The following is a 12,884-nucleotide window of genomic DNA, read 5'->3' as shown; positions in this document are numbered from 1 at the left end:
ATATATATATATATATATATATATATATATATATATATAAATAATTCCATAAATTAATCAAGAAAAAAAAGACTTTTTACCTGTGTCCCAAATACTTGTCAAAAATATTGTGTTTTACAAGAAGTATTTTACTTGTTTACTAATACTAGTACTACTACTTGAATAATCACTAATGATAGTAACATAATAATAATATACTTTGTGTGTGTGTGTAATAACATTACTGTTTTTTTACTGTATTTTTGATCAAATAAATGCAGCCTTGATGAGCATAAGGCACTTCTTTCAAAAATAAATAAATGTAAACCTTTCAATGTAAGGTTTGGGATTTCTTTCAAAGTATATTATTTTATTAATTTCATTAATAATTATATTAGTAGTAGTAGTAGTACAATAAGTAAACCACTTGATTATTTTTTGACAAATATTTACATAATGTTTGAACAAATTTGATGTGTTAGCAGTTGCTTGCTACAACAAAGGACCAGTTAACTGATAAAGTCCTTAATTATAGCTGTTCTGACTGTAAATAAACACAGCATTCACTCTCACTGTGGCTTTATATGGCATGTTCAAACTGGTGGATTAATTAGTGCTCAACATGTCATTGGTTTGCATTTAATGAGTGTGAATAAGCAAAGGACAGGTTTATTCTCTTGGGCGCTTTCTTCACTGTTGTCTCACTGCTTTGATGAACAATTGTTCAGGGCATAAGATTACAGCAATTACTATGTGCAACTAAATGAGAACAAAATCAGTGATTCCTAAAAACACTAGGAACTTCATGCAAACATCTGTGAGTGGGTTTGTAAATGTGTGTAGAAAAGATACCTTAGGCCAAGCTTGCATGATGCAGATGCTGCAATAACTGAATTCCCACAAGTTTAGCTAAAGTAATCATTATAATTATAATTCTATATAGCACAGATTTGTATGATAGCATAGTTTTAGGCAGGATAATGATATAACAGCTTATTACAATATATTATCTAGGTGATACACAAAACTCTCTATTGTCTATGGGGATTCTTTGGCAGCTTTGGTGGAAAAGAGACAGAAGTCAAAGGGGAAATGACCATCTCTGCATTCAGACACTCAGTATTTCACTTATATCAACAGTAACTGAACACACTCAAAACACATATCTCTAGCCCTTTAAACTCAAGGAACCTACAGCACAGTAACCAAGAGTAACAAATTTCATTTTGTGAAATCATTGGCTTGTGCTATAGTTCTATAAAATAAATGCCTCTGGAAGGGCAACAAACATGACTTTACACCTTTAATTTGCATCACATTTAATAATAATTTAATAATTTATGCATTTAGCAGACGCTTTTATCCAAAGCGACTTACAGTTTACCAGTATGAATATTAGTATTATATTATAGAATATAGTATTTATTTACATAATTTGCAGCTTACGAGTCAAAAGTACTTTTTGGGATGCTATGTATCTATATAATAGCTTTTGTTGTTGTTGTTGTTTTCTCAATCAGAAAACTAAAGTTGGTTCATATTCCTATAAAATAACCAGATTTTATGCAGAAGAAACCGGACAATTTCACAGGCATAAATGAAGGTATAATTCAGTCACTAGAGGGAGACATGGCCAGAGCTCTATTGAGTCTCAATAGTCTGTAAAGAAATGTTCACAAAAGCTATTTAACCCAACTTACAGCATATATATATATATATTGTATGTGCCTGCATCACGTTACAGGGAGAGACTGGGAGGCGTTAATGTTCAAATGGAGCAGATGGATGATTGTTTTTTATTAAGTTGTATTTACAACACTGTTCCAGAACAGTTCAACCCAAATATTCAGATGTGTCCAGCGCATTTTATGGAGGACTGTTTCCTGATCCTGGGAGAGTATACAATGGCGGCTGTTCTGAATCACAGTCTGTAAGTATGTTTTCATTTAAAGAATTTGCCACTGATGACTCAAACGCGAGTTTTGGGCAGTGTAGAGTAGCGCTTGTTGTTTGTAATTTCTCCGATCACAAATGCAGACATGGTTTTATGTTTACGCGGCGCGATGCAACACAACACGTAAAAAGACAGTACAAGTCATTATAATCAGTAATTATGTCCCCACTGGATGCAACAAATGCCTCGCTTATAATGGGTTTTAATGTTTTTGTCTTGTCGCTCCGGCTGGGACACGGCATCACAGTATGATAAGGGGCGTAACATTTCCATCTCACGCTTGAGGTATTCAGCCAATCACAATGCACTGGATAGCTGGCCAATCAGAGCACACCTCGCTTTTCAGAACGATGAGCTTTGTAAAAACCGACGCATTTCAGAAATGCGGGGCATAGAGGAGAAACAATAATGTACAGTATGTGGAAAATAATGTTTTTTTTTAACCTTAAACCGCATAAACACATTTCATTACACCAAATACACAAAATAATGTTCTTTTTAGCAACATCATATGACCCCTTTAAACATAGACATATGACAAGGGGGTTGAAACTTTAGCTGGTGATCCTTCGTAAAATAAAATTATTTGTCCTTTAAGTGCATCTGCCCCAATATGCTAATTTACTTGAACAAAAGGGTTGTACAGTTTTTTCAGCTGTTCTATTGGTCACACCTTTTAGGTTTGGTTGGATTCAGTGTCTTGCGGACTTGCAGATTTTGTCATAGACCTCAGGAAATGCATCTTCACAGTTGAGTTGCTTTCTCAGTTTATGATACAATGTGCCATCGAACATCTCCCAGAATTCCTGTCGTTCCATGTATACATCAGCATACAGCATCTGGAATCTAGAAATGGAAGGAAGGACTTGTGTTATAAAATACTCTACAGTATTACTTAAATAATTAAATTTTAAAGACCTTTTTCCACACACAATTTTACTGAATTCTATAAACCGGTTGTTGAACTTTGGCCTAATTTTTATAAACATGGTTCTACCAAACAGTGAAAAGTGATAACAGACCCATGAACATCTCTGACAAAATTCTCTAGCTGCCGTGTGGATGATCTGGCCTCAAAGTGTTTGACTTTGGGCTCCCCATACGCTCCGATATCAACATACAGTTCATCTTCATCTCCTTTAGGATGCACCATTCCTGGCTGGTTGGGGAGCATGAAGGGACAAAGCCACAGAGGATACACCTACAACACGCATTTAACATCAACAAATCAATGCACTAACTGTAGTACATCCAATCCCTTCCCAGCTTTTATCATATACTAGCATTCAAAATTTAGGGCTGGTATGTTTTTAAAGTGTTCTGCTGATTTGCTGCTCAAGAAACATTTCTTATTGTTATCAAACTTGAGAAAAGTTGTGCTACTTAATATTTTTGTGGAAACCATGATACATTTTTTTAGGGGATTCTTTGATGAATAGAAAGTTCAAAAACAGCATTTATTTAAAATAGAAATCTTTTGAAACATTATTAATGTGTTTGCTGTCACTTTTGATCACTTTAATGCATCCTTTGATCACGCATCCTGAATAAAACAAATCCTTTCTTATATATTACATATATTCTTATTATTATATATGTGACCCTGGACCACAAAACCTGTCGCTGGGGTATATTTTTAGCAATACCCTAAAAAAACATTGTATGGGTCAAAATTATCGATTTTTCTTTTATGCCAAAAATCATTAGGATATTAAGTAAAGATCATGTTCGGCGAAGATATTTTGTAAATTTCCTACTGTAAATATATTAAAACTTAATTTTCGATTAGTAATATGCATCGCTAAGAACTTTAACATTTGGACAACTTTAAAGGAGATTTCTCAATATTTAGATTTTTTTGCTCCCTCAGATTCCAGATTTTCAAATAGTTGTATCTCGGCCAAATATTGTCCTATCCCAGGGGTAGGCAAGTTCGGTCCTAGAGAGCCACAGTCCAGCAGAGTTCAGCTCCAACCCTAATCAAACACACCTGAACAAGCTAATCAATGTCTTCAGGATTACTAAGGCTATAGGCAGGGGAGTTTTGTTTTCAGGGTTGGAGCTGAACTCTGCAGGACTGCGGCGCTCTAGGACCGAACTTGCCTACCCCTGTGACCTATCCTAACAACCATACATCAATGGAAAGCTTATTAATTCAGCTTTCAGATTATGTATAAATCTCAATTTCGAAAAATTGACCCTTATGACTGGTTTTGTGATCCAGGGTCACATATTAGCTATCGATTCTCACCTAATATATGTATATTAGTGTGTGTGTTTGGATGTCTCACATGTATGTCCTCGTGGAAGCGTAGGATAGAGGTCTTGATGTGTTTCATTGGGACCAGCATGTCCTGCACCACATGGTGCTGCTCGTACAGTTTGCGGATGGTCTCTCCCTGAGTGAGCTTCAGCAGGGAGATCTTAGGAGGAACCATCCAGCCAAACACATACCTGAACAACGGGTTATTCCCAAACGGAATGATGTCCTGAAAAACAGACAAGGAATGGTGGATGGAAATAAGATGGAAAATATCCATAATAGATGAAACAGTAAAAGAGAACAAGATTTAGAATAAGACGGCAGAAAAGAAATTACCAATCAATATCAGAAAAGTCATGTTTGAAAGTCAAGATACTCCTGACTTTGTCCATTTCAGCTTTAGCTGCATAATTTATGTAATGTTAGACTAGTGCTGCCAATCAACAGACAAGACACACTTCCTGTAGCTAATGGACAGCTTTAGTGGATATAATGCATCGAAACTGTGTGAGTATGTTTGAGAGTGACAGAGAAGGTTGAAGAGAGAGAGACAGCGATGGCTTGATTAAGATGGATGAGAAGAATAATGGTCCTTTCTCAAACAACGCATTATGGGACAACTGAAAAATCCTATAGCTAATGGAATCATAGTAGAGGAGGAAGTCCATGTCTCAAACTCTTGATAAACTTTAAGTGTACACCACAAACCCAAAGCCAAATTGAAAGTTAAAACTTGTAACAGGCTTTCTCAATAAGAGTCTGATATTAATAATATAAGATACAATCCCTAGAGATCCAATAATAATTCAGCACCAATCGTACAGCAAATATTATGTTAGCATAACTGTGGAGAAAGTCTGCCAAAAATCCTACTTGCATATACTAAACTCCTCACATTACATTGGACTTGAATATATAACATGGCTGTATTATGGGATACTCGTTGAGACCTGAAAAATAAAACGAATTAAGGAATAATAAAAAGAAATGTTTACAATTCTATACATTTAGAATAATGGATGCAAAAATTATAATACACAGGTACATATAGTGCGGTCCCAAAAGGTATTTAGACATTTTAGCTTTACTTAAAAAAATTAATAAATGTCATTGCATTATATAAAACAATATCAAACCAAGTGGCATCTATCTGAAAGAAATAAAGCAAATATTTTCAAGCAAAACATTTAGCAAGTTTGTTAGGTTTTAAATGATAAAACATTAAGATACATTGCCATTTAAAAGTGTGTTAAATTGATCAAAAGTGACAGTAAAGCCATTTTTTTATGTTACAAAATTTCTGTTTCTAATAAATTATGCTCTTTTGAACTTTCTACTGACGGAAGAATCCTGAAAAATATGTATCAGCTTTGCCATCACAGGAATACATTACATATAAAATATACTAAATAAAAAAAAAACTGTCATTTTAAACTGGAACGTATATTTCACAATTACTTTGCTTATTGTATTTTTTATAAAATAAACACAGCCTTGGTGAGCATTAGAAACTTTCAAAAAGCATTTTTTTAAAAATGGTTATGTCACATAACCCCAAATTTTTAAATGTAGTGCATGTTGTTAAAAATGAAGAACTGTTGTGAATTAAGTTATTGTGATTCTCTACACCTACAGTTAATCTGTTAGGACAACTGTGTGAACTTGAGAAAAACTGACTTCATACAGCCACTAAAAATCACTGTGAGAGCAGTTGGCAAAAATGTTCTGCCAAAATGGCTTAGAAAAGTGACGGCAATATATGTGGGCATTACTAATATTTTTAGCCATGTATTTCTTTTTTGTGTTTGTCAGAGTTTAAATGATTTAATAACCTATTTCTGTTATTATAATATTGTTGGTATTTCCCAAAAAAGAAGAAGAAGAAGATCATTTGGTAATTTTGTTGTTGAGTGCAATTTTCCAGAGCAATACTTGTAATTCCCAGAAGATGCTGCGGGTGTGTCTGTGGTAATAGTGCCTGAGAGGAATGTACTCCACTGCAACTCGGTTCTGCTTCAGGAAACCCTCCACATGCCGAAAGAACCATGGCTTGTAATAGTAACCTATACAGTTAGTCTAAAAGACAAGGGAAAAACAGAGAAAATGAAACGGTATAATACAATGGTATTTAATTGTAAACGAACATGCACCAGGTCCATTGGGAAATTTGGACTCTTCAATGGCCGATGCCAATATTTAGAGAGCTAGCAAGTGGGCCATAGAAAAAGTACTAAGTAAAAGCAATCAGATTTGCAGTACAGAACATTAATTATCACCTTCTCAGTCTCTGCATGATCTGTCATGATGCCCGTCATAATCACAGCCTCGTCCCGAGAGTACTGCAGTCCTTCCACAAACTGGTTCTCCTTATTGGCTGATTCCTCTGCAAACTTCTTGCAGATAGCATCCAGGCCACGCACAGGCTCGTAGCGAAGCTTCACCCATTTTCGAGCTGGGATTATCCGGATCTCTGCCGCAACCAGGAACCCCAGAGTACCGCAGGACCAGGGTACGGCATAGAACAGGTCAGAGTTTTCTTTCTGTGAGCAAGAATTTTGTTTTAAAACATTTGTTTTAACTTGTGTGTGTGTGTGTGTTTTATATCATCTGTAAGAATGGACTCACCTCAGTGCAGCGGACCAGACTACCATCAGCCAACACCAGCTCAAAAGCCACACAAATGTGCTGAAACAGGCCGAAGATGTGAGATGAAGACTCAATGCCTGTTCCCATTGCCAGCCCACCTGAACAGAACATGAGACAACCATGAGAGACAGTTTCTTGATGGGGAAGACCTCTATCACAATGAATGGCCAAAAATACATTAATAATATACATTGATATTTAATATTACACTATGTTCAAAGGTCTGTACAAAGGTACAAAAAAAATACAGTAAAAACGGTACTGAACTGCTTTCTATTTTAATACACTTGAAATGTAATTTATTTCTGTGATGCAAAACTGAATTTTCAGCATCATTACTCCAGTCTTCAGTGTCACATGACCTTTCAGAAATCATTCTAACATGCTGATTCGCTGCTCAAGAAACGTTTATTATTATCAATGCTGAAAACAGCTGTGACATAGAACGTTTTAGAACAGCATTCGTTTGAAATATACATTTTTTGTAACAATGTAAAGTCTTTACTGTCACAGTATTAATAAAAAAAAATTATAATAAAATCTTGTTGACCTTTTGAATGAAACTGTACATTATATTGAACCTGAACTATATATTCTTTCATTTCATCTTGGTTCAAAACAAAGAACTATGGATAACATTTATATTTCTATAATATTTCTGTGATTTATGTTTCTATCAATAAATATTAAATAAACCTCAAAACTGGCTAAGTGACAAAAATGCACGTAACAGGTGATAAACGCAGTGACTGTGCAGATCAGACTGTGCAGATAAATGTGCAGTCAACACAATTTGTACAAAAACGAAGACTGGAACGAGATTCGAAGTGCACTATATACATTTTGGCAAATTTTGACGTTTATTACACATGTTAAATATCCTATAGTGCACTTAAAATGTCATTTCATTTTCTTCATTATAAAATATCATGTCATGTACATGTGGCCCAGACACCAAATTAGCATGTTGCATTACTATGTGAAGATTATTTTAAATCTATGCACCGTGTTATGTTGTGTTATTTTTAGTTGGGAGCTGCTGTAAGAATTTTTTAACACCAATAGGTTATTTTAACATTACCATTACATTAAATAACTTAAAATATTTAATAGTTCTCCCTACAAACATTGTGCTTCTCAAGCTTAAAAAAAAAACAAAAAAAAGTGTAATAGAAAACCAAAGTCAACGTATTTGTGAAAAGTGCCAACTGAGAGATAAAAAGGAGGAGTCAAAAGTCCAAATAACTGACCTTTGATTATAGATACAGGACTCTAAACTGCTTTTAGAAATGGTACTGTATAAAACAATCGCTTTCATACGTTGCTTACAGTATCGAAGATATAGTAAGGTCTGTACATTATATTGTACAGACCTTACCACTGGCCACACAATACATGTGGCCAGAAATATCTCATATCATTCAACACTTTACAAACACAACACACCTTGCCCATGTCTTATTATTAAGTACTGTGTCTCTACAGAATTACAAATGAATTTGAAGGAGAGTCCGTGTAAAACATTTCTCCGCCGATGAGCGCTCTTTTCTGGGATCTATAAACACTTTCAGCAATAGGACCCGTATCCGCCCTAATCTAATCTGCCTCATTGAAACAGGGACTACGCTCATCCGTAACCAAATTATAAGCAGCATCTGATGCACCACACACGGCATATAATATTGATCAGGAGAGAACGTTATGCTCCATTTAAAGAAAGCGAATATCTGCAAGTGCTCAGAGACATTAAACAAATCCCTTGTGGTGCATGCGGAAAGAAAGGGAGAGATTATACAGGTCAGAGATGACTTGCAGTCTTCATCTAAATGGAGAGAAGTGTTACTGTGTGCTGAATAGAGAAGGTTCAAATGCATCTAGATGTCACATAAATAAGAATTTGCTGTAATCAGAGACTTGGTGTAACAAACAAGCATAACTAGGCTTAACACACCAGATAAAATACATGAACCCTTTATGTGTCGGTGTTATTAATTTATGCAGAAATTCATAGTATGTCCAAAGGTTCATATACTTTTTTCCAGCAAATTTACAATAATTGAAATAATAATCAGATTTACTATCTTACAGAAAATGTACTACAGAGCCAAGTCCTCAAATGTAAAGTTGTTTTGGATAAAAAAAAACATCCAGTGAATGATGCAGGAATAATTAAACATTTGTTTATTTGGTTCTCTCATAAAACCTACCAACTGTGAGGTCATCGAGTTCAGGCACCACAGGCAGGGTCCAGCCAATAGAGTTGAGCAGAGCGGTCACCTGACCCATGTTAGCTAAGGGTTCCACACGCACCACCTGGAATACGTTTGATTTGTTGTTTATAAAAATAGAACATTTCCTCATTTTACATTATATTAATGCTAATAATCACACACTCTAAAAAATTCTGGATTGTTTCAACCCAATGTTGGGTCAAATATGGACTAACCCAACTGTTGGGTTAAATTTTGGTTACATTTTTAAATTAGCTTTTTAACCCAACAGTTGGGTTAGTCCATATTTGACCCAACATTGGGTTGAAACAACCCAGCATTTTTTTTGAGTGCATATGACAAATTCTTATCTACATACGTTTTTACATTCCAATGAAAGCCCTGTCTTTCCAAATGGTTCACCCAAAAATGAAATTTACTCACCATCAGGCCATCCAAGATGTAGATTTGGAGAAATTGAGCATTACATCACTTGTTCACCAATTGATCCTCTGCAGTGAATGGGTGCCATCAGAATGAGAGTCTAAACAGCTGATAAAAACATCACAATAATCCACAAGTAATCCAGATGACTCCAGCCCATCAAGCGCAAGCATAAAGCTGCGTATTTGTACAAAACACATCCATCAAGACGTTTTTAACTTCAAACCATTGCTTTCTCTATCCTTAAAACTGTTTCAAAAAAGTAATTTCATCTGAACCAGGAAAGAAACATGCACAGATCAAGCACCGTTTACAAATGAAAACAGTCCAAAACGGTTCTAAATAAACAAGTCTGTGTATTTTAAGGACAACAGAGAACTCAATGCATATGACAAATTCTTATCTACATACGTTTTTACATTCCAATGAAAGCCCTGTCTTTCCAAATGGTTCACCCAAAAATGAAATTTACTCACCATCAGGCCATCCAAGATGTAGATTTGGAGAAATTGAGCATTACATCACTTGTTCACCAATTGATCCTCTGCAGTGAATGGGTGCCATCAGAATGAGAGTCTAAACAGCTGATAAAAACATCACAATAATCCACAAGTAATCCAGATGACTCCAGCCCATCAAGCGCAAGCATAAAGCTGCGTATTTGTACAAAACACATCCATCAAGACGTTTTTAACTTCAAACCATTGCTTTCTCTATCCTTAAAACTGTTTCAAAAAAGTAATTTCATCTGAACCAGGAAAGAAACATGCACAGATCAAGCACCGTTTACAAATGAAAACAGTCCAAAACGGTTCTAAACAAACAAGTCTGTGTATTTTAAGGACAACAGAGAACTCAAAGGAACCGTTGTTATGGATTTTAATCAGTTTGATGTTAAAAGGACTTAATGATGGATTTGTTTATTACAAGCATGCAGCTTTTCACTTCACAAGACATTAATTGATAGACGGGAGTTTTGTGGATTACTGTGATGTTTATCAGCTGCTTGGACTCTCATTCTGACGGCACCCATTCACTGCCGAAGATCCATTGGTGAGCAAGTGATGTAATGTGAAATTTCTCCAAATCTACATCTTGGATGGCCTGAGGGTGAGTACATTTTCAGCAAATGTTCATTTTTGGGTGAACTATTTCTTTAACTTTAAATGAGGAGATGAGATTTAAACAATTTTACTGTCAAAAAATAATATCTGGCATCAGCCACCTGCCGTTTTGTGTCCACCTCCAGAATGTCCATCATGTGAATCATGATGTTCTTGTTCGTCTTCTTGTATTTTCCCACCCTGAGAGAAACAGTCAGCCATCCTGGACGACCTGTGCACATATGTTTCTTCCCTCCTTCTTTTTTCCATTCTCGCACCTGAACAATTTAAATGGTCAACATTTTATTAAAACCAGATTGCATCGAAGTCAAGTTCATACGTTCATAATTTTTTTTTTTTTTACATAAACAATTTTACTGTCAAAAAATAATATCTGGCATCAGCCACCTGCCGTTTTGTGTCCACCTCCAGAATGTCCATCATGTGAATCATGATGTTCTTGTTCGTCTTCTTGTATTTTCCCACCCTGAGAGAAACAGTCAGCCATCCTGGACGACCTGTGCACATATGTTTCTTCCCTCCTTCTTTTTTCCATTCTCGCACCTGAACAATTTAAATGGTCAACATTTTATTAAAACCAGATTGCATCGAAGTCAAGTTCATACGTTCATAATTTTTTTTTTTTTTACATTGATTCAGCAAAAACCACAATAAAATGACCGAAAGCTAGACTGGTGCACCTGTCCCGGTGTGTCGAACAGTAAGGGGCGTGTCAGTAACTTTTCGCCGCGCCCGTACTTTCACCCCCCGCAACTTGCAGAGAGCCTGCCCGCTACTTTTTATTGTACCATCATTTTTTTTTTCTTTGAAGAGGCACTGCCTACCTTTATAGTTCAAGCCGTTTGCACATTTCATGTTTTTTTCATGCATATTCATTAATACTACATGCATTTCTCATTTGTATGCATAACGCATTATCATCAGTGCAATACTGAAGTATATGAAATATTAAATTTTAAATGAAAGTATACCACTGCCTACCTTTATAGTTCAAGCCGTTTGCACATTTCATGTTTTTTTTCATGCATATTCATTAATATTACATGCATTTCTCATTTGTATGCATAACGCATTATCATCAGTGCAATACTGAAGTATATGAAATATTAAATTTTAAATGAAAGTATAATAGGTAACATATGAAAGCACTCGGCTCGAAGTTTCGCAGTTCCCTGTCTCTGAATATCTAGTGATAGAGGCATGCATTTCAGTTTCAAATAAATAATTCCTATACTACAGTTTAAAATATTATTCCAATTCTATAATGTAATATTTATAGAATATTTTTTCCAGGATTTAGAAGAGGGTTTTATCATAGTGGTTTCTGATAATGAGTAAAATCATGTCTATGGTTAAAATGAATGGAAGACTAAATATTTTGGTTCATAGAATGTTCTGGGAACGTTATTTTATGGTTAAAAATAATCAAACCAGGAACCATACTAGACGCTTAGGGGAAGATGTTTGCTGGAACATTTTTGTTCTGCAACACAGGCTACATTAGACACAGTTAAATGTGATTTTTTTTAATCCACTAAAATATGTGGTGTTTTATGTTATTGCTAGTAAACTGCTAAAAAGTTATGTGACTACCACAGAAAATTAAGTTTACCTGCTTGACTAAAATGATTTGGCAATTTCGTATTAAAAAAATCCACAATGACTGTGTTTAATTTATGTTGTAGAACAAAATGTGAAAATCTCTTCAAGTAGGTTCATCACAAACATTAAAGGGGTTAGTTCATCCAAAAAATTAAATTCTGTCATCAATTACTCACCCTCAAATTGTTCCAAACATGTATGAGATTCTTTCTTCGGCTGAACACAAAAGAAGATATTTTGAAGAATGTGTTTAACCAAACAGTTGCCAGTAAGCCATTGACTTTCATGTAGTAGCATATTGTCCCATAATGTGGAAGTCAAAGCTACCGGCAACGTTTCCCAACATTCTTCAAAATATCTTTATATATATATATGTGTGTGTGTGTTTGTATGTATGTATGCATGTATGTGTGTGTATATATATATATATATATATATATATATATATATATATATGTGTGTATGTGTATGCATGTATGTATGTATATGTGTGTGTATGTGTATGTATGTACGTATATATATGTGTAAGTATATATATGTGTATGTGTGTATATATACAGTGGGTACGGAAAGTATTCAGACCCCCTTAAATTTTTCACTCTTTGTTATATTGCAGCCATTTGCTAAAATCATTTAAGTTCATTTTTTTTCCTCATTAATGT

General features: G+C 35.0%; 1 protein-coding gene across 3 annotated transcripts in view; it reads right to left on the bottom strand.

Annotated features, from left to right (window-relative positions):
* Nucleotides 1-2,407: 2,407 nt before the first annotated feature.
* The window catches only part of LOC107566150 (delta(24)-sterol reductase-like), a 14,184-nt gene continuing 3,707 nt past the window's right edge, over nt 2,408-12,884 (bottom strand). Inside the window, exons 2-9 of one of the 3 annotated variants that reach the window (XM_016251522.1) lie at nt 11,008-11,163; nt 9,050-9,155; nt 6,822-6,940; nt 6,473-6,736; nt 6,129-6,272; nt 4,225-4,422; nt 2,956-3,134; nt 2,408-2,779 (exon numbers count right to left, since the gene is read on the bottom strand). In XM_016251522.1, the coding sequence (XP_016107008.1) occupies nt 2,626-2,779; nt 2,956-3,134; nt 4,225-4,422; nt 6,129-6,272; nt 6,473-6,736; nt 6,822-6,940; nt 9,050-9,155; nt 11,008-11,163 (1,320 nt within the window). In that variant the 3' untranslated portion in view covers nt 2,408-2,625. Of the gene's footprint in view, nt 2,780-2,955; nt 3,135-4,224; nt 4,423-6,128; nt 6,273-6,472; nt 6,737-6,821; nt 6,941-9,049; nt 9,156-10,721; nt 10,869-11,007; nt 11,164-12,884 lie in introns of those variants that run through there. The other 2 variants (XM_016251523.1, XM_016251524.1) reach the window with 2 other exon arrangements.

Source organism: Sinocyclocheilus grahami, unplaced genomic scaffold (assembly GCF_001515645.1).
Source record: "Sinocyclocheilus grahami isolate Dianchi unplaced genomic scaffold, SAMN03320097.WGS_v1.1 scaffold1051.1, whole genome shotgun sequence".
Lineage (NCBI taxonomy): Eukaryota > Metazoa > Chordata > Actinopteri > Cypriniformes > Cyprinidae > Sinocyclocheilus > Sinocyclocheilus grahami.
Note: the sequence above shows the minus strand (reverse complement) of the source record. Positions and strands in the feature narration are given on the sequence as shown.